At 40.9% G+C, this 27,557-nt stretch overlaps 2 protein-coding genes across 4 annotated transcripts in view; one reads left to right on the top strand and one right to left on the bottom strand.

Moving 5' to 3' along the window:
• SCAMP1 (secretory carrier membrane protein 1) overlaps window positions 1-27,557 on the top strand; it is a 73,465-nt gene that overhangs the window by 21,958 nt on the left and 23,950 nt on the right. For 2 of the 3 annotated variants that reach the window (XM_061376809.1, XM_061376807.1), the window contains exons 2-3: window positions 13,524-13,696; window positions 27,337-27,414. In XM_061376809.1, the coding sequence (XP_061232793.1) occupies window positions 13,640-13,696; window positions 27,337-27,414 (135 nt within the window). In that variant the 5' untranslated portion in view covers window positions 13,524-13,639. The remainder of the gene's footprint in view (window positions 1-13,523; window positions 13,697-27,336; window positions 27,415-27,557) is intronic. The other variant, XM_061376808.1, reaches the window with a different exon arrangement.
• Window positions 18,245-19,206, bottom strand: LOC133224903 (laminin subunit gamma-1-like). The gene is given in 2 exon segments (XM_061376819.1): window positions 18,245-18,642; window positions 18,645-19,206. Coding segments are annotated over 2 exon segments (417 nt in total). The 5' UTR covers window positions 18,916-19,206; the 3' UTR covers window positions 18,245-18,496.

The following is a 27,557-nucleotide window of genomic DNA, read 5'->3' as shown; positions in this document are numbered from 1 at the left end:
AAATAGAAGTAATGGTCTATTATCCCATCTTTTGCTAGCCATTTAGAGTAGATAAGCCATGCTGCTAATCTGTAGATATTGATAGTCTCGGATATTGATAGTACGCTAGTAGATGAAAAATTAATTCCTCATATCTGCTAAAAAAGGCTTGTGAGACTTATCAAAGGGTAATATTTAGCACTTTGTAATACCTGGTTATGAACTGCACTCCAGCACTTTCAGTGGTGGAGAAGTTTACATTTATTTCAGCATTCTATTACAGATTCATAAATTAGTCTTTACTAAAGGACAGACTGAATTTTCAAAGGGGAAAAACTTGATACTCACAGTATTCTAAGGGTACACATGTACCTCTAGATTTTTTTTCTTTCAATGAGCACACGATATTTGGCTGGAGCAGAGCACTCTGCATGCACCATAGCTCAACCATACAGCAATAATACCGTATAATATTTGAAATGGTTTGGCAACCCAGTTTAGTAGACATGCACTAAGTATATACTCTACCCATCATTCTTTCTTCCACATAAATGTTATTGGTATTCTCTGCTTCATCTGCAATGTTTATTGAAATACTGAAACAAGAATATCCTTGCCAAGACATTAACTTCATCAGTGGCCAGTCTCTTTCACCAAAGACCTGCATGTTTTCTCCCCAACACTTCAGACCTCCACTTACTGAAATAATGATTTGACATTTACAACTTCTAGTTTATTCATAGAATCATAGAAGGGACTGCAAGGATCATCTTGCCCAACCTTTCTTGGCCAAAGCACAGTCTAGGCAAGATGGCCCAGCACCCTGTCCAACAGAACCTTAAAAGTATCCAGTGTTGGGGAGTCCACCACTTCCCTGGGGAGATGTGAAAAATGTTCCTCTTGTGTCCAACTGGAATCTTCCTGGGGGTAACTTGTATTCATTACCCCCTGTTTCTCCCATGTGTGTCTTTATAAAAAAGGAGTCTCCATCTTCTTTGTAACCACCCTTTAATTATTGGAATGATGACAAGGTCCCCACTGAGCCTTCTTTTCTTTAGGCTAAACAAACCCAGTTCTCTCACTGTTTCCTCATACAGCAGGCTTCCCAGCCCTTATGGCCTTTCTCTGGACCTTCTCCAGCCTGTCCACATCTCTTTTGTATAGCAGGAACCAAAACTGAACACAGTATTCCAGGTGTGACCTGACAAGCGCCAAATAGAGCGCTGTAATGACACCTTTATGTCTGCTGGTGATGCCCTTGTTTATGTAAGCCAGCATCCCATCAACTTTCTTTGCCACAGCTTCACATTTTTCACTCATATTGGGTATGTTGTCCAGCAGGATCCCCAGGTCTCTTTCCACAGAGCTGCTCCCCAGCTGGGTAGATCCCAGCTGTGCTGCACTCCTGGGTTATGTTTTCCTTGCTGAATTTCATAAGGTTCTTGTTAGCCCACTGTTCCATTCTATCAAGGTCATCCCTTCCAAAGTGTCTGCTTCTCCACTCAGTTTGGTATTGTCAGCAAACTTGGTCAGAGTACACTTGATTCCATCTTCCAGATCATTTATGAAGATATTGAACAGCACTGGGCCCAATATTGTTCCCTACAGGACCCCACCTGTGAGAGACTGCTAGTTTGAAAATGAGCTATTTAGCACCACCACCCCACCCACCACTTGTCTAGACCATAATGCATCAGTTTCTTAAGAAGGAGGCTGTGGGAAACTGTCCACCGCTTGTTCCATATGAACCAAGTAGGTTGCTTTATCATAGAAGGCAATCGTGTTTGTCAAGCACAATTTGCCCTTGGTACATTTCCTAAGCACATGCTTCATTTGACTTGTGATAGCTCCCAGGAGGATTTTTTCCATAACTTCCCTGGGGACTTAAGTAAGTGTGATGGGCTTATAATTTCCTTGTTCCTCCTTTAAGCCCTTCTTGTAGACGGGGATGACATTTGCCTTCTTCCAGTCTTTTGGGATGTCCCCGAATTTCCATGACTTCCCAGACTGTGGAAGCAGCCTCACAATGATGCCACCAGCTCTTTTAACACCCTGAGGTGGACATTGTCAGGGCCCATTGATTTGTAGGGGTCAAGCTCTGTAATAATTCATATACCAGCTCTTCTTTCACTGATAGTGGGTCTGTGTTTGCATCACCCTGGATTTCTGTTCTGAAGACCCAAATCGCTAGTAAAGATGGAGGTGAAGAGAGTGTTAAGAATCTCTCCCTTTTCAGCGTTATTGGTGACTAATTCCCCTCTGCTGCTTAAAAGTGGACCAACATTCTTTTCTGTTTCTGCTTGCTGTTCATGTACCTGAGAACCTTTTCTTGTAGCTTTTGACACCTCTAGCCAATTTCAATTAAAGCTGAGCTTTTGCTTTTCTAGATGCATCTCTGCACACCCTGCCGATGCCCTTGTAGTTCTCATAGGGTATTTGTCCACTTTTCCATTTCAGGTATACTTCTCTTTTGGTTTTAAGCAGATTCAGATGCTTAGTTAAACCAAGAGGGTCTTTTGCTCTGCCTGCTTCCCTTACCTTTAAAGGGAATGAACTGGTTTTGTGCTTCTAAGAGTGTGTTCTTGAAAATCTCCCAGCACTTACTAGCTCCTTTATGGAAGCTTCCTGTGAAACACCTCCCAGTTGAGCTCTGAGCGAGCTGAAGTTTGCTCTTCTAAACTCGAAAATATTTGTCTTTGGTACTAACCTTCAGCGTGCTCAGACAGATCCCACACTCCACAATATAGTGATCCCTACAGCCAAGGCTATCACTATCAGAGTTATTACAAAGATTTTCTTGGTCTGCGAGTAGCAAGACCACCAGTGTTTTATTCCTGGTTGGCATACCTAACATTTGTATGAGAAAGCAGTCCTCTACGCACTCCAGGATCTTGATGGATGACGTGAGCTGCTGTATTGTTCTTCCAACAAATGGCTGGGTAGTTGAATTCACCCATAAAAAACAGGTTCTGTTAACCTGAAGCTTGCTTAAATGACCTAAATATTGCTTCATTGGCCTTATGATCTTGGTTTGGAGGTCGGTAGCCAATGCTGACTGTAAGATCTTCCTTGGAGATGACCCCTCTGATCTTGACCCAGAGGCATTTGATAGGGCTTCCACCATCACTGTAGTTGACTTCTATATGTTCAAGGTTCTTCTTAACACAGAGCGTGACTTCTCCTCCTTTTCTTCTCTGCTTGTTTTTATGAAACAGCCTATAGTCATCCATTACAATCCTCCAGTCATGTTTCAGTTATTTCTGTAATATAACTTTCTGACTGGGCATGGAGGTCCAGTTTCTCCTATCTATTCCCGAGGCTGTGTGCATTGGTATATATATATATATATATATATATATATATATATATATATATTTGAGGTGGCTGGTCTTCCAGTTCTCATCCTGGGAGGCAGCTGAGGAACATTCGTCTCTGGTCTGGCTGACCTGCCTTATTCTGTGCTTGGCTGCAATAGTATGAACACTGACATTTTGAATCCTGTGCCTGAGTCCTTCAGTTTAAATGCACCTCACCAAGCTGGCCAACCTGCTGCCAAAGATTCCCATGCCTCTTCTAGACAGGTAAATCCATGCTTCTCTAACAGGCTATAGCGATCAAATAATGTCCTTTTGTCACTAAAGCCAAAACCTTTACAATAGCCACTAATGTGTCAATGCCACAAAGACAGTAGTTGATTTGCAATATATGCTTATTTCTGCCTTTCTTCTAACTGGCAAAATGGAGAAGATAACTTGGGCACCAATATTTTTCACTTGCACCCCCACGGCTACAGTCTTCCTTGATTGTTCCCAGATTCTGGCTTGCAATGTCATTTGCGCAAATATGAAAAAGTAGCAGTGGACAGTAGTCTGTTTCTTGACAAGTTTAGCACCCTCCTGGCAACATCTTGGACCTTAGCTCCCAGAAGGCAGCATATGTCTCATGACTCCCTGGCAGGCCAGCAGATGGGCACCTCTGTGCTTATTCTGAGTTTTTAATATTCAAGTACCTGGTGGAGCTTGCTGCACACTTGTGTTCAGGTATTTCAAAGGGAATATTGATTCGATTTTAGTATGCTTATCATTAGCAGTTAAGAATTCGCATCACTGTCTTTAAAGCCAAGCACTCTTATGAAGTCCTAGATTTCTTTAGCTACTTGTTTTTACGTATTTTTTAAGATTATCAGTATGTAAAACTATTTTGTGATGTAATTTTTTATTATCTTATCATCCACATAAAAGGCTAATAAATGGTCAAGAAAGGCAAGGGGTCAGAATGAAGATTAATGCACATACTTGGCTGATTCTGCAATTTAATTTAAAGAGCTACTTTTGAAATTACAGAAAAAGCAGGTACCTTTTTTAAATGGGGAACAAGACCCTAATAAGAAGGGTTTTGCTCATGAATTTCAGACTTTCTTAGCATAGAAAATCCCAAATAACTTTAAACTTTTGAGCTAATAATGCACTTTCAATTTGCTTGTATGCAACGCCTCAGAGATCCAGATTTTTTTTCGAAGACATGAAGAAATGTGGGAGTTTTCCACCACTTCTGATATGTTTCCAGTGAGGCTTGATACAACCATTGAATGAACTAACTTTTGGTAAGTGTTAACATTTAAAAGATTATAATTACAATACCTTTGTAAACAATAGATCAGGGTCACCATAAAATGACGAATCTGGTTCTCTTCTTGTATATCTTTCCAGCAATCAGATTTAATGATATGACTGCTTTCTGTTCTCCCACTACCACACTTCCTAAAAATGTATCTGTTCTAATAAGGAAGCAATACAAAATGGAATCAATGCTGAAATCCTTTCCTCCAGAGATCTGTATTGATTTAAGAAACAATATTTTTTGAATTGAAAGCATGCAGTGTTATTAGAAAAGAGAGATCAATTACTGCATTTTTAAGACGAAATCCTTCTTTTCTAATTGACTTCAAATATGAAGAGACACAAGTTTAACAAACACTCCATTTCTATTTCTTCTTCTTCAGAGGAAGCCTAATCTGCACACTGAAATCTGTGATTTTTCATATCTGTAATTTGTCCTTTCTAAAAATAAGCCTTTAAAACAATGAGTGGGTAGGTTTTTTTAGTTCTGCCAAGATGTTTTTCCTTTCAAGGATCTGATTAACAACCTGTTATGGTTGTCAAAGGGCAAGTTCAAAGGAAAAATTTATTTTAAAAAGTGGATGCATTTTTTAACATTAACTGTTGTGCAATATATGGTTCTCATTTCAAACTATTCTGTCTCTATGGCTGTGTGCATGAGTAGCCATGAGAAACTTCCAGACCTTTTTTACTGTGTCCATCCACATGGCTTACTCAGTTCCCTCCCCTTTTCTACACATCTTTTCAGGTATGCAAGTAAACTGCAAAAGACTTTAAAAATATCAGCCCTTAAATGGATGTGCTTTCCCAAACACTACATACAACTCCCATGAGAATGTAAACTCCTGAAAAGACACAAATTACACATTATATACAACATCAGCAATAGACAACCATCTGTTTTGCTGTTGTTTTCTTCACAAAAGGAAGATTCGCAGAGATTCCTGAAAGCTGTTGTTCCTATGGATTAGGATCAAGGGGAAAATGGATGACCCAGGGGACTACAGACCAGTCAGTCTCACCTCTGTGCCTGGCAAAATCTTGGAGCAGATTCTCCTGGAAGGCATGCTAAGGCACATGAAAAACAAGGTGCTTGGTGACAGCCAGCATGGCTTCACTAAGGGGAAATCCTGCCTGACCAATCTGGTTTCCTTTTATGATGGGGCTACAGAACTGATGGACAGGGGTAGAGCAGCTGATGTCATCTACCTGGACTTGTGCAAAGTGTTTGACACTGTCCCACACGACATCCTTGTCTCTAAATTGGAGAGACATCAATTTGATGGATGGACCACTCGGTGGATAAAGAACCGGCTGGATGGCCACACACAAAGAGTTGTGGTCAGTGGCTCAGTGTCCAGCTGGAGACCATTAACGAGTGGTGTCCCTCAGGTACTGGTGTTGGGACCAGACTTGTTCAACATCTTTGTGGGTGACACGGACAGTGGGATTGAGTGCACCCTCAGCAAGTTTGCTGATGACACCAAGCTGTGTGGTTCGGTTGCTATGCTGGAGGGAAGGAATGCCATCCAGAGGGACCTTGACACGCTTGTGAGGTGGGCTGATGCCAGCCTCATGAAGTTTAACCATGCCAAGTGCAAGGTCTTATACCTGAGTCGGGGGAATCCCAGGCACAGCTACAGGCTGGGCAGAGAAGAGATTCAGAGCTCCTCCTGTGGAGGACTTTGGGGTGTTGCTTGATGAGAAAATGTACACGAGCTGGCTACAGTGTGTGCTTGTAGCCCAGAAAGCCAGCCATATCCTGGGCTGCATCAAAAGGAGTGTGGCCAGCAGGTCAAAGGAGGTGATCCTGACCCTCTATTCTGCTCTCATGAGACCTCACTTGGAGTATTGTGTGCAGTTCTGGTGTCCTCAACATAAAAAGGACATGGATCTGTTGGAACAAGTCCAGAGGAGGGCCACGAGGATGATCAGGGGACTGGAGCACCTCCTGTATGAAGACAGGCTGAGAAAATGGGGCGGTTCAACCTGAAGAAGACAAGGCTGCATGGAGACCTCATAGCAGCCTTCCAGTATCTGAAGGGGGCCTATAGGGATGCTGGGGAGGGACTCTTCATTAGGGACTGTAGTGACGGGACAAGGGGTAACAGGTTAAAACTTAAACAGGGTAAGTTTAGGTTGGATATAAGGAAGAAGTTCTTTACTGTGAGAGTGGTGAGGCACTGGAATGGGTTGCCCAGGGAAGTTGTGAATGCTCCATCCCTGGCAGTGTTCAAGGTCTCGTTGGACAGAGCTTTGGGTGACATGGTTTAGTGTGAGGTGGCCCTGCCCATGGCAGGGGGGTTGGAACTAGATAATCTTAAGGTCCTTTGCAACCCTAGGTATTCTACGATTCTATGATTGCTTTATAAAGGGATGCCATATAATAGAACATATATGCTCTGCTTTAGGTCATGTGCCTACTACATGTGATAGGCCACTGTTCCTTGTTCTGTCATTGCCCTAGAAAATTGTCAGGAGTAAAGCTTCAGCAGAGAAAAACAGGAAAAATTCTGCATGCCAGTAAATAAAGATAGTCCAATCTGGGATATCTGGTTACCTAACTTACGATTTACTGTTATCTCTGCTCCTTCCACTTCTTAACATATTTGGTAATCACTCCTTTGTCATCTTTTTATAAAAAGCAGCCTAACACAGAAGAATCATGCCTATCCAAATCAAACCAAAATCTGCCTTATTTTCTTTCAGCACCACATTGTTCCTATATAATGTTTCAATTAAAGAGATATAATCCTTCTGTCAGATTTACTTCATGGTTGCTATTGCAGCCTTCAGAATACCTACACCACACCGTATCTCCCAGCAGTGCGATAATCTGCAAGATTAATTTCACCAGCCAATCCTTACCTTTACTATTGGAATTACCTTTACTTATATCTGAGATTTAGCTTCAGACTGCAAGTGACCACCTTAAATTTCCCATGTCTTCCAGCTGTGGTCCATGTATGCAGCTGTGCATTGTCATATTACATTGGAATACAGGCTTCAGTAAATTCAGCCAGAAGGGTACTTTTCCAACATGGGTGTTCATTTAGCAAGACCTAACGATAGAGTTTTCTGGACAGTGAGAAGCCTGATGCTCTGAAGCCTGCAGCCGTTCAGTTGTCCAACTTCTTTCCCTGTGGGTTTCCCTGTGGATTGGCCTCTTTGGAAGAGCTGGCATTCTGTTTGTAATATCAGACTTCCTCTACGCTGCTTGCCAGAAGAAAACTGTCCTTAAAGCACTGCTTCACTGCCAGGACACTACTCAGCACTGCAAAAGCAGTAAGAATTTTTTTTTCATCTCAACTGAACAGTGACTACAGCAGCAGACACACGGATTCTTGACTGATGACAGCTGTACATATCCTGATGCAGCTGTATTGAGACCCTCTCTGTCAGGCATGAGCTTTCTTGTCCACCAGTGGTCACACAAGGGAGAACAGGTACATGCAGGGGTGGAATAACACCAGGCCAGGCTTCCCCTAGCCTAAAAATGTCTTAATATATTGTTTGGCTTTGTGTGAAGATTCGTAACTACTTGCACCTGCACATCTGAATAAGGACAGTCAAATTGTAAAGGATCTGTTCTGAGCTGTTTTATGCAAAATCCCACATTTGTTTTGCAAAGCTGTGTATAGTTGAATTGAAACCAAGAAACCATCATTCCTGACACCTTTTGTTCTCAATATTTTTTCCTTACTTGTTGCAGAAGAGAACTCCCAACATTTGAGAACCACAGTTTTGAAATACTCACTCCCTATATGTATACAGATTCCTCCCTGAATCGTTTTCTAGATCCCAGAACTGCAATTCAATTGCTTTCCAATTGGAATTTAATTGCTTAATAATTACTACTATATAATCACTTGATGAAGAAAATACAAGTGATTAAAAAGCAATGCAAAACAAAAAATAATCAAAATGCAGACAACTATTTATGTTCAATTATTCACATATATTTTTAAATTGGAAAGGATGAGAGACACCCTGAAAAGTTATTTACCAGAATTATTTGGCTGGAAGGGATCACAGGGCAAGTCCTGACATTGTCTAAACTATTCCCACTGAAAACAACCAATGTACCTCTTATTGAGGGGTACAGATATGAGAAGAGGCTGGGGAGCTGTAAGGGCTGCAGAAGCCAAGCATCTGTGTTATAATACAGCAAGTGATAATACAGTGGGAGGAGGTGGCAGGTGCATCTGAGGTCTGCTTATTGCCTAAACCAGCTCTTTTATCACCTGCCTTAGATTCTGCTCTTCCTCAGACTCTTGAGTTGGTACAGGAACAAATGCAAGCAGCACAGACTGCAAGTGCCACTTGGCTTCGCTCCACAGCTGCCTAGAATGCTCTCCCCACTCCCAAATAGCATGTGTTCATTTTGCAGCATCTTTCCTCATGACTGTAGCTTACTATTCATTGCTCCCACGCACTGGCTTCCACAGTAGGTTAGCCATCCTCTTAAAGGCAGCGTTTATGACAGTGACTTCATTCACAGGCATCATGACGCTTTAGACAAGAGGAGGAAAATTGCTACTGTTCTGTCCCCAGCTAGATGGTTACACAAGTCATCTTCCAGCAGGAAGAATACATGATTACATCCTGCTGTCTTGGCCAGTGCTAATGATTGCTGGACTCTGTAAAAGTGTTTATGCTAACCTTTGCTGCCTGTGGGATGGGAAACAGGTGGATAAGTTCAGTTTGGGAGAAAAATGAAGACACCTTGCTTGTGATAGCTATGCTGTGCCTGCACATTCCTAAAAGCCCCTGCTATGCAAGAAGGGCTCTGCTCCTTGGACAAAGACCAGCAACTAGTCCAGAGTTCAAAGAAGCACAGGGAAGGATGGTTTGCTGATGATCTACTCTTTGTAGAGCTTTAGAACAGATGGAGCAGAATAGGACTAAGGGGAATATGAAGAGCAGCAGAAACTAATGGTTCCATTGGGATCAGCTTTTAATTTTTGCATCTAATCTTCATTTTGAATGACATGACATTGAGCAATGTCATTCTAGGTCAGCAAAATGATTCTTTGCTCAAGCCAAGAATGACCTAATTTTCTTAGAGAAATCTGTTACTCAAAGTAGCAAAGTGAGATGTTGGTTCTCTGCTGTGAACTCAAGTTCAGTTCTGATTCTTGAGGGGCACAAAGAACAGTGGCTGGATGTGCGTGTCCTTACTTCAGTGTGGGTCTGCGGTAGAGCATACAGGTCAGGGTCAGTCACAGCAAGAAAGCTGGGTAAAGCATGGGCATGCAGGGTATGAGATCACTGGCAGTACCAGACAACCTTTGGCAAAATGACCACAACATGGCTATGCACCAGTTACCTATTCCCTGCTGCAATTCAGCTATGGGAATCCTTCTCCTACTGCCAAAGAGGTGAGCTATCCACAGAGAAGAATTCCAAATATCCTCCTACAGTTCTGGAACATGATCGAAAACCCAAGTGTGGAGCTTCAGAAAGTAGTCAGAGTTCTCATCTAAAGGTCACACACCGCCTCCTGTAATCTGGCTATGCTGGTTCTACTCAGAAAAAGGGGCAAGTGTACCTTCTGGTAGAACTGCCAAAGCTGCCTCACTCCCTGAAAAAGACTTAAGACTTCTCTTCAGACTACTAAAACAAGTTTATATTAGCTCAACACTTTGCATGATGGAAACAGATTTTGATCCAGCAATCAGCACACTAAAACTGCATTATCTTGGGGAATCTGGGCTTCATTTCTTTTCATTTGAGGCAGAATATTTTGGGGAATATTGCAGCTCTTGACCTTCAAGTATTATACTGAAATACCTATATATCACATTTCTCTTCCCCCTAAGTTAAAATCTATTCAATGTTTTGCAAGTCAATCTCTCTGCTGTGAAACCTAGAAAAAGGCTCTTGCTATTTTAAGTTGTTCCAAGAGCTGTTACTGAATAACACTTCAGGTTAGGTTTTACCTAACAGACTAGCTGTAGTCTGCTTCAACATTCATCAACTTTAAAATTGGTATCTGCATATGACCTAATTTGATGCTACTAGGGCTTACTTGTTACAGCTTTGGTTTATTTTTTGGAAGTCCATCCCCTGTAAAATTGTGATCTTCACTGGGAGAGAGCTGTTCAAAAGAGATCACTTGGTTCTCTACTCAGCATTTGAACATTTTGGATTGAAAGAAAACTGTCGTATTTTTCTCTCAGCTGATCTGAGTGCTCCTCACCACCATCTGTGGTTGGCATAAACATTGCAAATTCTACAAGTGACAGAAAATTGAGAGAACCGCAATCTGAAGCAATAATATTGTCAGTCCTTTACATAAGACTTCTTAAACGCAGCATACAAGTACAGTACTCACACAAGCAGTTCAAGTGTACTGTTTCTTGATGTTTAAACTCTTCTTTCTGAGGAAATGGCTAATTAAATCTAGGGTTATTTTGTTCGCAAAGAAAGCAACTATTTTGGTAAACCACTGAATAAAACCATTCCCAGGAGGCTGGGGGATTTTTAGTTCAGAGATACAGTTTTATCTAAACAATGTCAGCGATTCTATACTAGACCTTATTTTTCTATTCATTTACTAGCATATTAAAAATCCAATTGATGTATTTTTGAGTTGTATCTTGTAGCTGAATTAGAAACAGTTGATTGCAAGGAGGTAATTCTTACAAAAAAAAAAAATCTACTATTTTGAAAACACGGTGTAGAGAGCACTTGCTGAGGGGCATCCTTGCCTAATCATAGCTCTTTTCGAATTTGAAAACTCCTTTGAAAGATGGAGAAAATAACTGAAAATGCCAACCCTCAGCATCAAATGATTTATATTGCCCACATTGTTTATGTATAGCACAAACTACTCAATTAGTTGAAATAATAAATTCTCATTTTCTATTAGCTTGCAGTCAATTGGTACCTCCCAAAGTTAGCACTTTCAGCAACAAGCAAAGATGCACTACCAAAGTGCTATCATTTAGTAGAAAATATTTATTATCCTTTCCAAAAACATCCTAATGCAGTTTCATTATTGCCTTGAAACTCAGGTGAGATGACAGATTATTCCCCTTTAATTGTGCAAATTATTATCAAAGAAGCGTTCTGATGTCCATGTTTTGAAGCATGACCAACACACAGGAAAAGATACTCTTTTCAGCCAAACCTTAATTCATGCATGCATTCATTCATTCCTGTTCAGTTGAAATAGGAGCAAGTACAGTGGCCAATGCACACAGCTTTTGAACTATCAACACATACCATTGATCTATGATATATTGAGTCATGGGCAAATAATGGAAAACAAAATGATTTGCTGTCACTGTAAGCCATTGGAATTATTGTCACTAATAGTGTAACATTCCTTTGTTGATCATAAAACAGCTGCCTTGGTGTTTTTTGAAGTGTGAAGTGTTTATACTTCATAGAAACAAAAAAGTTTAAAGTGTTTTGTTGTTTAGAAGCTACACTTCTATGATTTGTCCCATTTTCATGCCATCTTATATCTGACAGTTCTTCAGGAACAATTGAGAAACTTATGCATAAATTAGAACAAGCCTTGAAACAATTACTGCTTTCTTTACTGATCTATGCAAAATCAATTCTTGTGTACACATACACTTTTTCTTGACTTGTTGACAGAATACCACCATTATAACGACTGCCAGTGTCAGGGTGAGAGTATTGATGTATGTAGAACCAGTTAAGTACATGAAAGTGCTAACATGCTGAGCCAGCCTTCAAAAAGCCCTGGACAGTGTGTTAGTCTATGATTATTTCATGGCAAAAAAAAAAAATAAAAATATCATATTTGAATACCAGAAAGTCAAAAGACCAGTTTCACTGATAGCAATTTATGTTTGTCTGACCCAAGAAACCTTTTTTCCCTTTTTTTTAAATTTAAATCAAAATTCAATTATTTATGTAAAAAGCGTGTAAAGCAAGTCAGGATTCACTGGTTTTAATGGGTTGCATCGACACAGACTGTTTGGTATCAAGTAGATGGCATTTCAAATTTCAACTGAAGGTTCTTCAGTGCTTCAAACAGCTGCTCTCATTTATTTGCATCATTCGGACCTGGTTCTTCAAACTGCAGTGTATTTCTGAGGAAGCATTTGAAAGAACACTTCCAAGAAGCCCTTTTGATGTGTCCACTCATGGAAGCAGGAATTTGTGACCGCGGTTCAAAGCCTACCTACAGCCCCCCCTAGGCCATACGCTTGGCAAGCTATTTATCATGCCAACAGAAGAGAACAGGAGTTAAGTCTGCGTTTTACCAAATAAGCCTCAAGTTTGACGGCTTCCTTTCTGCCATCATTTCACTGTCCATCCGAGACGGGCTGAGTCGGGGAAGGGTGGAGAAAAGCTACCGTTGGCTACCGTCCACATGGCACCGAGACACTGTCACCAAGTCAGGGCACACCGGCCCAGCCGCCACCACGGGACTGCCCGCCCGCGGGCTGCTCTCTGAGGTGAGGCATCCCGCCCCGCCATGGCCGCGGGTAACGTCAGCACTCCCCTGCCAGCGGTCTCGCCGGGCCGGGCCTAGCCTGGCCTTGCCTGCCCCCCTGCTGCGCGCCCGGCCCTCCTTCCCCCGCGCCTGCTGCTGACAACACAGGGCGGCAGAACACAGCTCCCATCATTCCCCATCATTCCCCATCATCCCAAGTGGAGCGGCGACGAGCGACCAACAGCCCCGACCACAATAATCCATCAACCATCACCCACCCTGGGTATAGCCCCTCCCAAGCCTCCTGCCGCCCCGCTCCGCCCCGCCCCGCTCCGCCCCGCTCGAGGAACCGGCTTTCCCGTGACCTGCCCTAGTCCGGCCCCCTCGGCGCCGTGAGTGGAAGCTCTCTTCCCCTGTAGGGCCGTCCCGCCCTGCACCTCACTTCCGGGGCGGCCATTTTGGGAGGTCAGCCGCCGGTGGCTGATCGGTAGCGGTGGGCGGGCTAGAGCTTGGATTGTAGCGACAGCGGTGGCGGGGGGCAGCCTGCGAGTCGGCGAGTGTTGGGGGCGCTGCAGGGCTAGAGCCGCCACCCAGTGATAGCAGCGCCTGTCTGCCCCTCACCATGTCGGACTTCGACAGTAACCCCTTCGCCGACCCGGACCTCAACAACCCCTTCAAGGTGAGGCTGCAGGCGACGTGAGCCTTCCTGGATGTCGCGGCGGGGGGAGAGCGGGCTGCGCGTAGCCGCGGGCAGCCCGGGAGATGGGGGAGGGAGAGGCCCCGGCCCTTCTTCGCGGCGTGAAGGGGGGGGCGGCTCCCGCTTCGGGAAGTGGGGAAGAGCCGGCGGCAGTCGTAATGTGGCCTCGGGGGACTGGCAGGCGCTGGCCGGCAGTGGTGAGGGGGGCTGCCCCCCGCGGGTTTGGAGCAGGGCGGCGCGGAGGGCTCGTAGGATAGAAGCGGCTTCGGAAGCCCTAGAAACGGGCACAGCCGTTCAGGAGTTTAGGTTTTCACGTTACCTGCTGTTGGTAAGATTAGCACAAATCGCATTTCAGACGAGTTATTTTGGCGGAAAAAAATACAGGTTTCTTGATTTTGGCGGTAACCTTGTGTATATGGTACTAATACGGTCTTTTTTTCTCCGTTTTGACAGACCCAAATAGTTAAGCTTAATGAATTTGCCCCGGTTTTCCCCTCTAGCATCCTCCAAGCCCCTAGGATCTTACTTGCGGTTCTGCATTATTTCAGAAGCATGCAGGGTACTGATGGCCAGGTTTAAGTTCCACCCTGCATCTCAGGATACTGTGTTGTAATGTACACTAAAGCTTTTAGGTTTTGCTCTATTGACTTGTACAGCTGAGAATTGTTTCTTCACCGACTGTTCTGGCTTCAGCTGTCAAAATGAGCTAACCTCCTTGGATGCTTCCCTTCTTTATGTTTTCTTTCCTTGTTATTTGAAGCCAACTCAGTTAATTTATTGAGCTACTTACTTTAATAATCTTAATGAGCTTTTTTTTGCCGCATTTTATTTCATGCTGACACTTTAAAGTGTGCTGCTAGTGTATGGCTGCGAGTTTAGGATGTCAGCTAGAATAATTATGCTTTTTAAAAATTGAGTTGTCACATTTCAAGGATACCTCTGTGCAGTTAGCTGCTGGAAGCATAACGTTACTGATATTTATTAATTGGAGCATTGTCTGAATCATTAGTTTAGTTTTTATGGTCATAAAATTCAGTCGATTGTATTCCTTAAGCTCAACTCTCTGTTTTTGCACAGTATTGTACACAGTGCAGTGACCTTCTGGATGAACAGCAGCCCTGGCATTGAGGTTGCTGCCAACTGTTCTTTTAAATACCTTTTGGCACCAAGCACTGAAAAATGTGTCATTGTTCTAGAATTTGTCTTCAGCAACAAAAACACGTGATGCTTTTCCTCACTTTTTGTAATTGTTACAAAAATAACATCTAGCAAAATGTATTGTGTATAGATGCACAGAGTGGTTAGGGGTATTGGAAGAAGTATAGTTGCTTCTGAATCACTCATCGGCTCAGGTATCCTGTCCTGTGTAGTGTTTGTAAGACCTAAGCTGTGGACCTACATTAACCATACTTCCAGTTTGAAGACACAGCTTAAAGTGAAACAGTTTATTGCAGTTTCTCTTTGGGGAAAGACTTTTGTTGGGCAGAATCCACGCTCTACTCATCTAGAATGTGTCATGATGAAAGGAGTCTGCAAGAACTTGCCTGTAACTTCAAGCTCACTGTCAGACACACTTCTGGATTTCTTTTATTTGCAAAAGTTGTTTTAGGAATGTTGTACAGTTTTCCTTTTTCAGAGGCTTTTTTTCATTTCATTCAGTCTTTGCTAAGTTCTGTCACATTCATTGCCCACAAAAAGTGATCTTGCATACCTTTAGTCGTCCACACATTTAACTTGAAGGGGCAGAGGCCTCATATGAGCCAAACCTTGACTGTCATCTCCTTTCAGCTTTGAAATTAGTATGAATGCATGTCTGCATTTAAGTTTTGTCTGACTACGTGTTTTAACATACCTTATACACAGAACCAGTATTTCCAGATGGACCCTGACAACCTAAGTTGTGTTGACTGAACACCTCATTTCAATGTACTCATATTTTTATTTGTCTTTGCTTGATAATTTTATGTTAGGTATGATTAGTTGTTTTCCTTACTTTTGAAGCCACTTTGTGTGCTAATGTAGAATCACAAAGTAGTATGGCAGAGAAGAGGGAGACTGAACATGTCACATGGAAGAGCTGTTGCAAGGGTCTATAGATAGAGCCTTCTTAAAAATTTTGGTTTTACTAGTTGTCTGTGATCTGCTTGTGAGATTACCTGTAACTATTCTCATGCATTTTAATGAAAGGATTTCAGCTGAGATTCTTGCTTGATGTTGAATCAAATAAATAATGTTCCCTGGGAAGATAAAGGTAAAGTGGAAACTTATAGTTCGCTTGGCATTTTGGGTAGTTAATTGTTTTGGAAACCTAAAATTAAATTATGTTTCTGTTTTGGTTCTACTAGAAGTAATGAAATTTGTAAAATAGAACTTCTTGTTTCAATTATTAGCTTACTTAGCTTGATTGTATAATACTGTTGATTTTGAGATGGTGCCTACTTAACTCTTAAGAAAAACCAAAACTTGAACTGAACCCAAAGGCCAATAATGCTTTTGAAGTCATAGTATTCCTCTGTAAATAGGTGTCCTTCACATGCTGTACCAACAAAACCAAGAGATGGTTTGGTTTGAAGGACAAGAGGTAATGAAACAAAGATAAGTAACATAACATTAAAAAGCTTTGATCATATTAACGTTGTGCAGAAGAAAATGCATCCATGTACCGTACAAATGAAGATGCGATAATCCTGCTATAATGTGATGTAGCAGCATTGTGAAAAAATACCCATTTGGTGTGACCTCAAGTATCATAGATGAAAGCAGACTAATAATGAAAGATATTTAATTTCTTTCACTGAGAAGCAGTTGTCATAGCTTGTGAGTATAAATTCACACTTGGTCAAGTCATTACTGAGAAACAGTTCTACAGCACCCACACAGGGTGAACAGAGCAGATAGGGTGATGGTAACTGCATCCAAGAGTCTAGAGTACTAGACAAGTCCACAGAGAGGAATCAGATCTTAGCTCAAGCTTGAAAGTCAGCTCAGGGTCAGGATGAGGCCCAGTGAAAGTAACCAGGTCAGCCAACAGTCCCATAAAGACTGCACAAGTCCTTAGCGATGAGGTGAGTCTGACCAGCTTGGAGCAGTTTGGGCGTCCTCAAGGTAGTGACAGGTTATTTTTTTAATAGACTAACCCGGCAGAAATAGATTTTGTATGACAAAGGCAAATTTCTAATGTAGCTGTCTCCTTGTGCTTTTTTCTTCTTTCTTTTTTAAATGTCATAAGATCGGGAATAGTTGTAATCTTGGGTGGTGATACAAAGGTTCTGAAACGGCAGTCTCTTGAAATCCAGTGTAAGTTTCATATAATCTGAAACAATTCAACAATTCTTCTACAATAAAAATATGTTGATTTTGGTTGTTATTTTTTTAATTATTTTTTAGTATAAGTGAATGATACTACTACTAAGAGAAGAAATTATTTATTGTTTTAAGTAGATCTATGAATTTCACAGGCCTTTGTGGCTTGGCTGACAGACTGTAAAAGGTTTGAGCACTGGTTAGTCATTCAAACATATGAAACAGTTACTTTTAAGTGACTGTAGAAACTGAGTTCTGTTATGAATTCTGTTGGGTTGCTTCATCTCATGTCTTCAGAGCTCTGAGCAGGTGCAGGTATTTGATACTGTAGAAATTAATGATAGGACTGAACACATATATATTTTTGTTTAAATGTGAATGGTGACCTTCAGGTAAAAGCCGAACCTCTCCATGATATGCATGAAGATTTAAACAGAGTGGTCTATGCCTTAATTCAGTTTTAATGTGGAAGGACACAATCATGAAAACCTCAGATGTATGTAACGTTAATTATATGAGTTCCAGTTATAAATTGAATATTATGCTTAATCTGACTCACGTGAGCACAAATTAATCTAGCTGGTTTGGCAGGAAGTGCAGGCTGGAGGTTTTATGCTGAAGCTAATGATTCAGATGACTGCTAGCTTGTTTGGCAGCAGAATCTATACAGTTAACAGAACACGTTGCTTCCTCAAGCGAAGTTAAAATGATAGAAACTTACAGGAAGAAAGAGAAGTGTTAATTATTTTTGAAGAATCAAGTGTTTCTGCAGTATTTGTACCGTAACATTCAAAAGTTTGGTAGTGTGCCTATGTGTGTAACTGAGTTTTTGTTCTTTTATATGATTATTAAATATACCCAGTTAAGTTGTCTGGCTTTAAAATAGCCAAGGACATAAAATATTTTTCTGACTTTATTACCTGGTTTCCCTTCATGTCTTCAAAATTTATAAATTTCTCTAAATCTTGCATAATTTAATGACGCACATCACAGTACTGGAAGTGCCCTTTAGCTGGGCTACATAGTAGTTAGCTTCAAGAGTACACTTCATCAGTGCTGTAACCTGCACTGTAATCTATTAAAACTAAGGTGTTTTAATAGATACTCAGTATCAGTCGTAGTTGCATTTTATTTCCAGATTTTTGTTAAGTGTTAGCACATACAGCCATTAGTAGTGTTATTGCACTGTATGCTGAGATTCAGCGTTACAAAGAGGAGCACAACATGTGTTTCAGAGCAGAGGAAGGAGAAATATTTGAGAATAGCTATGAGATGGAGATTATATGTTTTTAGATGTCCAGCTCTCCATTGCAGGGTGGGGCTGACTAGCCCTGACTTCTCTCCAACTATCTTCCCAGTGTTGAGGTAGTTGGAGAGCTGGATCTGGGGAAGGAAGAGGGCATGTGTGTTAAGGCACTCCATAGCCAAACCACTGCTCCACCACTCACCAGGGAAATATCTCCCACCCCCAGTGCACCCTCAGGGTTTTTCAGTGGATGGGGTGTTAAAACAGCCAGATGGCAAAGTCTTGATGTCTTCCAGGTTGCTAATGTCCTTCAGGATCTCTTCAGTGTCCCTGTTGTAAACCTGTATTGCATCATCTTGCTTCCTGGCTTCTCTCTCTCCAGGTCACTATCTTTCATCTAGTCTTTGGCACTGTTCAGGGTACCCTCAATTTCATTCAGTTTGTTCAAGTCCACCATCTCCAGTTGCCCTAACTGGTCCAGCAGGTCATTAATGACAGAAAGCAAACTGTTTACAGAGTTCTTTGCTTTCCTTTCTTTGTCTTCTGCCTCCTGGGCAGCCTGTGAGGCCATCCCGGCCATCATCATACCCTGCTCAGCATCATCCTGCTTCCGCTTCAGCTCTTTTTCTGCATTCTGTTGTTGCTTCATCATCTTATCCACTTCCCTGGTCAGCCCTGTCACATCAGCAAAAATTCTGTCAGCTTTGGCTTCAGTAGCCACAGCATTATTCTAAACAGTGCCGGTGATTTTCTCAGCATCATCTGCTTTAGCCTTGGCTTCGTGGGCATCAGCAGCAGCATTGCCAAGAGTCACCTCTGCCTGGCGTGTTTTATTGTTGGCTTTTGGTAAATGTGTATCCCAGTGTTTGAAAGTCCCACCACCCATTGCTCTCAGTGTAGTTTTCAACAATCTATTGTACTGTTTGATTTTCCCAGAGGCTGGTGCATGGTAGGAGATGTGATATACCCACTCAGTGCCATACTCTTTGGCCCAAGTGTCTATAAGGTTATTCTGGAAGTGAGTCCCATTGTCTGATTCAGTTCTCTCTGGGGTGCCGTGTCAACACAAGATCTGTTTCTCAAGGCCCAGGGCAGTGGTGTGGGGCACACCGTATGTTTCCAGTCATCCAGTGGCTGCTGCCACCATGGTAAGCACATGATGCTTGCCATGGTGGGTTGGTGGGAGTGTGATATAATCAATCTGCCAGGCCCTCCCCATTTTTGTACTTTAGCCATCGTCCTCCATACCAAAGAGGCTTTAACCATTTGGCTTGCTTAATTGCAGCACATGTTTCACACTCAGGAATAACCTGGGCAATAGTGTCCATTGTTAAGTCCACCCCTCGATCACTGGCCCATCTATATGTTGCATCTCTGCCCTGATGGCCTGAAGTGTCGTGGGCCCACTGGGCCAGAAATAATTCACCCTTGTGTTGCCAATCTAAGTCCATCTGAGCCACTTCAGTCTTAGCAGCTTTATCCACTTGTTGGTTGTCCTGGGTGCAGCAGTAGCAGTCATTTTTCTCCTTCTTAGAAACTGGTGCAGCTGTGCATCAAACTGACTTGATTCACCTTCTTCTTTAACAGTTTCTGCGACTTGTCACTGGGGACTCCATACAGCTGCTTTCCATCTCCGATGCTTTCCCAGTATACGACAGGACCCATCAGTAAACAAGGCATATTGCTTTTCACTTTCTGATGGTTTATTATATGGTGGGGCCCCTTCAGCATGGATCACCTCCTCCTCTGGTAACATTCCAAAATCTTTGCCCTCTGGCCAGTCCATGATGACTTCTAGAATTCCTGGACGACTGGGATTTCCTGTTCAAGCTTGTTGTGTAATTAGTGCAGCCCACTTACTCCATGTAGCATCGGTTGCATCATGTGTAGAGGAGACCGTGCCTTTGAACATCTAGCCCAGCACAGGCAGCTGGGGTGCCAGGAGGAGCTGTGCAGCTCAAACCACTTCATAGGCTACCAGTATCTCTTTTTCAGTTGGGCTATAGCTGGCCTCAGATCCTCTGTATCCCTGACTCCAAAAGCTGAGGCGTCAAGCTCGAGTCTCCCCTGGAGCTTTCTGCCAGAGGCTGCAGTGTACATTTTTTACATCTGGCCTGGTCTGAACTGGTCCAAGGACTACTGCATGAAGTATCTCTCGAGGGGAAATAACATAATGAAAAACACGACTATATTTGTAGGGAGTTCTGGGTTTGTGTGGTTGTAGGCTTTAAAAGGTTTAGGACAGATTTGGCCTTGTGAGCCTCTGAAGTTCTTGGTTTCAGAGGCGGAGAATTGAATTATCTTGCTCCGTGGCGTAGAACCTGTTTAGCTCTGCTACTGTGAGATACTGTGGTGTATAACAGGCACTGCTTGACAGCCAAGTGTAAGAAAGCCCAGCTGGCTACTTTTATACTGTTTAACAGAATTTAACAATTCTGTTTGGTCAGTGCTAAAGTGAAAATTTTTTGAGCATCATTCTATGTGGGGAGTGGGAAATGGCTGATCAGTGAATAAGATGTTAAACTTGAAATTGTGAAAGAACTATTATAGTGGTTACTCAGATTTTTTTATTATTATTATTAGAAGTACTAAATAGCTTTATTTTGCCTATGAGTTACTAATTCCCATATGTATAAGCTTTGAGGACAATTTTTTTATTTTTGTAGTAGTGTTTTTTAGCAGTAGTTTAGAATGTATTATAAAGTTTCCTTCATACTGTTAAATGTAAACTGTTTATACTGCTAGCGTACTATTAGGATAGTGAAACATGAAATCTCAGTTTACTTGCTTTTGTGAAGTGTCTGTACCTTGACTTGTTCTTGAGCATGGGGTGATGAAGAAAGAAACAAAGCATGAAGAAGTGGCAAGGTTTGACACTGCATTAAAACATCAGTAGTTTCTTGAAACTTAATTTTTCCATGTGCAGCTTTCTGTGGCATGAGAAGGGGAAGTCTTTGGGGAATTTGGCTGATTTATATTAAGTGTTTACTGAACATGTGCAAATTGCAGTTTCAGAGGTTTAAGCTGGTAGGATGTAGTACGTTATGATACTGACAAAAACATCCTTCATGTGCAGGCTTTTGTCTTGTTGAAGTGTCAGGTCCTGATCTAAAAAACTGAAACCTAACGGTTAACAGGGAGGAAAAAAAAGCTATTTTTTTAAAAGGTACTCATTGCTGTCCAAATACTTTTTTCTTTCCCCTCACAGTTTTGTTCGCAAAAGGTAGGCTTTGTCAGAAATCTCTTCCCAGAAATGCTCATGAGGACATACTGAAAGCAAAACATATTATATGGAGAGTTTCAATTGAAACAGCAATAGCTTTAATTCCTCTCCATGGAAAGTGGAGTGGATAGTTTGATAAAGAAATAAAAAAACTCGGATCAACAAACATACTTTTGGGCATTTTTGTATTGTGCATTTTTGCTTAATTTTCTGAGCCAGTTGTGTGATCTTAGGAAGTACTCAACAGTGAGTAGGAAGTACAACTCTTACCATTAAAAAAAACCCAAGACCAAATAACAAACCAAACCAACAAAACCCCAAACCAAATAACAAACTAAACCAACCAAGCAAACAAAACAACCCCAGGCCTCAGGATGAATTCTTACTGAAAAAGTGTACATTTAGTGTTATATATAGAAAAGGCTAACATGAAGTGGGTATTGGGAATAAGTTGTGCTAATCAGTAGAGAGCTTAACTTGAGATGAAAAGTTTATCCTTTTCATAAAAGAAAACAAAGCCTTTTAGTGGGAGCGGTAGGGATAAGAAATCCTAGTTGGTTAAGATTGACTTTGCTAGATATAGATATAATCTCCTGACTTCCCCAGGGTGCATATACCAGTCTGGATTCACTCCTGGTAGACCCCTGGCTTCTGCTTCTATTCTGTATACAGTCAGAGTTATTTTAAGGAAGTTAGGAGGATAAGGTTGGAGTTGTGCTTCTCTTGCTTTCTGGGAAGTTCCCTCCAAGCACAAAATGCCTAGCTAGGTGTTTATGGAACAGTAAATGCTGAAGATATTTGCAAAGTGAAGGCTGACTGATGTCGGTGACTGGTAAAGCACTTAGGTCAGATAAACTTGTGGGGATCTTGAAATAAAAAAGGATTGTATGGTGGCAGAGCTGAAGGGGGGGGTAAGCCAGTGACTGATGAGGGAGGTGGTAGGATTGGCACAGTGAATTGACAATATAAAGAGACTTGATCTGCTAAGATGCTTTGTGATGAGAACTATTTTCTGAGTTTGGATTTCAAGTACTCCACTCATCAAGAGTTCTTAACATAGAACTTAATACAGAAGTAGGGTAAAAAGCAAAAGTTTTCTACAGTCATCTTTAGTAGATTAATCTTATAGAGCTACATAATCAATGCAGTATTTCCATGCTTTATTTTTCTGATTTCATTCACTACAAATGATTAATCCTCTTATTTTTTAAATCCTTTTTTGCATTCATAGTATATTGTTTCTCCTTAGTCTTTCTTAGGACTTAGGTCAGGTGTACCTGTCAGTTTACTCAGATTTTTGGTGCTGTTCTGTAAATTCCATGGAAATCTTAAAAAAAAAAAAAACACACCAAACCAAAACCCGAAAAAAACCACCACACTTCTAAGTGCAGCATTTCAATTTTATGCTTTTTCCAAACAACAAGATTGTTGTATTTTTTTTTAATGTGCGATGCTTCAGGTACCTAAGTCTTAGAAGATACTTAGTTGTTTTTCTTAGTTGCTCTATCAATCAGTGTTAAAAATTTATCTTATTATCCTATTTCCTTACAGTTACCTTTGTTTTCCATCTTCTTTTTATTGTAACAGTATCTTATGAATTTTCCTCTGTTCCTTTTTCCAACAGGTTGGTTTTGTTCTACTTAGGTTATGTGATATTTATTTGAAATTCTTGTTTTCAGTTGCTAATGTCTTGTAAAACCATTATAATCTCTATACAAATCAGTGTTTAGAGTGTTTATGAACTCTGTTTCTTGACCTCTGCAATAAGATCTTGCTTTTATTTCCCTACTAGTCATTGGGAGCAAACTGAGAAATACTGAAGTAAATTAAATGTTCTGTGCAGAGCACTGATGTCACCTAGTTCCACTTAGGGAAAAAACACAAGCACATATTATAATTGTTATATTTTTTGCCTTTTTTTTTTTCTGTCTTTCATTACATGTTATTTGTGCAAATGATAAATGCTTTTGCCTTTTTGATAGAAGAAAGGGGGTATCTCAGAAGCGAAAAATTTTCAGCAACTTGGACAACAGTTTGGAGGGGGCGAGTCCTAGCTCACTACTTTGTTTATATCAGTCAGAACTAACAATGTAAATGTAGCGAAGGTGTTTTAAAGAATATTACTGGGTTCTGTATTCTATCAAAGCATCTCAGTCCTGGTGGAACAATGCTGGACCTATGATGGTGAACAGTAATAAAAAGCATTGCTATGGTTGTATCTACTTCTTCAGTCTTTAATTTGCTAATCTCTTGTGTATTAATGAAACCCGGTAGTTTATGACTAGTTTTGGTCTCCTAGACAACAGACATCCGTGTTCCCTTTGTTTTTCAAAAAGCTGTAAAAACTTGCATAGAACGGATTCTTCTGCTCCATTTTAAACATTCTCACTTGTAATTAATTGTGTTTGAGCACCCTCTGTGATGATGACTGGGTATTCAGTTAATTTTATCTATATCAGAGTGATGTGAGCATAATTTGTTAACTTGACACAGGAGGCATTTTTAATAGTTCTGTAGATGTTCTTGGCAATGTGAGATAAAATGTGTTTTCTGGTTTTGTCTTGTTTGTGTGTGATTTTGGTGTTTGTGGTTTGTTTGCTTTTTTTTCTTTTCCAACTGACTTTTTTCTATTCTTGATGTTAATACTGGGGTGCTTCTTGAACCTGACTCCTAGTGATTCTGAGTGTGATGCTAATCTTTGCTTTTCAGATTGACATTACAGGAGAGAGAATACAAGAAACAGTTAACATGATAATTTAGAAGGTAATCAGTTAATTAAGTTTTGCTGGTTTCTTAAAACTCCAGTCTCCTGAACTAATTCAGATCTTGAAAATGTCATCTGAAGTGAATGTGTGTTCCTAAAATATATCAATAGCTACAGTAGCTGGGCATGAATAATGGCCTGTTTTTAAATTCTGTTCTGAGGTTGCTATCACCAATACTATTAAATAAAAAGATAAGAAACTCAGGGGGCTGAAGTGGCAGGAGTTTGGCTACGGTAAAGCTGAAGAAGGATGTGTGAATTGGAGGGAGAGAACAAGGAGCTAGACAAGATGGGAATTACAGGGATCAGCACTCAAAAATAGCAAGGACTGGAACTGGCCACGTGGCTGAGGAAAATCAGGTTGTGGCAAGGAGTTAGTGCAAGGGCAGCTCCAATTTAGGCAGAAGTATTGGTCCATCAGAAGATAGCTTTCCTCAGCCTGAAGTGGGGACTGGACATTTTGCAGTTGCTACATTCAGTGTCTGACTATAGAGTATTTAAAGCATGTTCTGGAAATTCCCAATCTTCAATATTTGCAGGGGATAACCTGATTTTTAATCACGTAAATCATGCATTAAGTTGACGTCTCTGGGTATATGACGGTTCCAGCTGTGCTGCTGCTTTGTGTTAGTGTCTGTATATTATCACCTATTAGAACTTGTCTTAGTGGCTTGTCTTGGGGGGGGGCCCCCCCCCGCTGCTTAATATTAACCCCCCCCCCGCATCCCCAAACTAAAAAATAATGCATTTTAATTTTATTATCTGAGTGGAATATCAAATATGGAGAAATAAGTTATGCCAGCCTAGATTTAATTATTCTTGTAGAATATTAAAGGTTTCACTCACTAGAATATACCTGGTCGTGCAACATAAAAATTTGATAGCATTCATTTAAATGCCACTTTTTCTCTGGGTATGTGGTCTTGCACAACGCTTATTGTGTGTGTTCATTACTCAAACCCTGATTAACTGTAAATTCAATGGTTTATTACTCAGCAGTGAGTGAGTGCTGCACAGTTTTGCCTCACTGTATTTAGGTTAGTTGGGATTTGCCCTATTTTTAAAATGAGATACAGTCAGTGTAAGGTAAATGATTCAAAGTAATTCTTTGTATTCTTTGAGATGTCAGGTCTAATCTCTTCAGAAATTACGGAGTTTTGAAACGCGAAGTGCAGCTCCTGTTGGTGTCAGTTGTTAAATGCTCTATAGGTATTCAGTACAGTTTGAAGTCTAGCAGCCTACTCCTGCGTACCCAGACTATGAAGATCTTGTTTCTTGCTATGCTGAGGATAGTTCTAGCATTAGAGAAGATCACACTAAGAGAGATACTTATCTCCAGACTAATACTTGCCTCCTTTAGCTATGAGATTACACTTCTTTTCTTGTGATCTCTGTTTTACTTTTCCATGAGTCTCTCTGAATGTGGAAGAGATCAGGCCATGAACTTGTATTAAGTGCAGGCTGTACAACTGAGGTTTTCTTAGAGCAGAATTTGAATGCTACTTGCCATGGTGGGGTTCAGTTTGTGTATTTTAGTGTTTGAAGCTTTTTAGGTAATGAATTTTTTCTTAAATAGAGGTGGTGTTGAATATACTCGAGTCATTTCATTTTGGGTTTTTTTTCTCAGAGCTTTGGCAAACTAGCAATATTTGGCAGAAGTATAGTAATTTTAACTCATGGACTTCTGGTCGAGGGCTTCTCACTCTACTCGCTGTATGTATTTAAGCATACAACTTATTTCTAGTACTAAGACTTTTGATGTAGTCAGCTTGTTTGGCTCAGCGTATGTTTCCTGTTATTTGTCAGTGTCAGAATACTACAGTAGCTGTGTGACGAGATCTGAGAAACTTTCCCTCCCCTTCTGCCCCTTCCTCTTGCTCTTCTCTAAAACATTTAAGAGAAAAAAGGCTTTCTTTCATGAGGTATTTATTGTTGTTTTCATACTGTATTTCTAAATATAGATTGTGCTTCTGAATTTGACTTAACCACTCTTTCCTGCTTTTTGGAAATCTGCTACTGTTCAGTGGCTGTCCCGTGGGTGTGATATTCTGGTTATTCAAATAATTGCATTTATAGTCCTTCATGGACACAGTTGAGATGAGTTATTTGGTTAGTACATCACTCTACAAACAGAAGTTTATTGTCGAAATGTACTTTTAAAGGAGCTAATTTAATTTCAAGTAGTTGCTATTTGAGTGCGATTTGAGTTTCAGTAATGTAGGCATGTTGTTCCACTAAGTGGCTCATGGTTAGCTATCACTAATCTCATATGTGTCTATACTCGAGCATTTTTGTGTGGAAGAGTGAATGATATGGCAGCATTTGTGAAATGGGTACCACACCTAAAGCATCAACAAAAAATTGGAGTATTTTGTACACTACCAATTCACATTAATATGTAAAGGCTAGAATAAGTGTACTGGGTCTGGCAAGGATGGTGTTTGTTTTTTTTTTTTTATATAGCAGTCCGTGTGGCTCTGTTTCAGATTTGTGACCAAAACACTGCTGATAAGGCAGAGTGTTTCAGGTGTTACTGAACATCTATACGTAACAGCCTGTGTAGCTCACTGGAGGAAAAAATTATACTAGTTTCATTTTACCAATTCAGTAAAAGCTGAACTGTATGTGCTTTTGGTACTGTGGGACACTGTTCCCTCAACTTCATTTTTCTGAAATGCTTTTCCTGTGCGTGAAGGTGTTGGAGGTTTCTCTGGGCAGGGAAAACCAAGAGCTACAGAAAGCTCTTTTCTTCTGTTGTGCTCTTTGGATGTATAGTTGTGGTGTCCAGTGGTAAACATAGGATGGTTTTCTTCCCTTCTCTGTTGAGAGCTTTTTTCCTTATAAATCAAATGTATCACAGGTAGTCTCTTTCACGTGGTGTTAATCTAGGTTTATAAGAAACTTAAAATAAACCAATGTCATCTTGAAGACACAGAAAGAGGTGGATGTTTACACGCTTCTTCACTGAAAATGTACCTTTTTTTAGGGTGAAACAAACGCTGAGTTTTATATGATATAATGATGCAAGTGTTGACTTGTTGCTTGTATACCTGTGCATACATTTACATAACTGTTTTCTCTTCTAGGATCCTTCCGTTACACAAGTGACAAGAAACGTTCCTCCAGGGCTAGATGAGTATAATCCTTTTTCTGATTCGAGAACAGTAAGCACATTTATTTATTAATCAAACTGTTAACACTTTTAGGTAAGATTTGTGAAGTATTGTTTTCAGAGTTTTGGACTGACATTGTGAAACATGTGATGGGCTAGCTAGAGGTGATGGAAGATGTGTAAGGATAGGTAGTC

The sequence above is a fragment of the Neopsephotus bourkii genome, unplaced genomic scaffold, assembly GCF_033783945.1.
Source record: "Neopsephotus bourkii isolate Nb327-2 ecotype Australia unplaced genomic scaffold, CSIRO-AGI_Nbou_v1 NB_1740, whole genome shotgun sequence".
In the NCBI taxonomy this organism is placed as follows: Eukaryota; Metazoa; Chordata; class Aves; order Psittaciformes; family Psittacidae; genus Neopsephotus; species Neopsephotus bourkii.
Note: the sequence above shows the minus strand (reverse complement) of the source record. Positions and strands in the feature narration are given on the sequence as shown.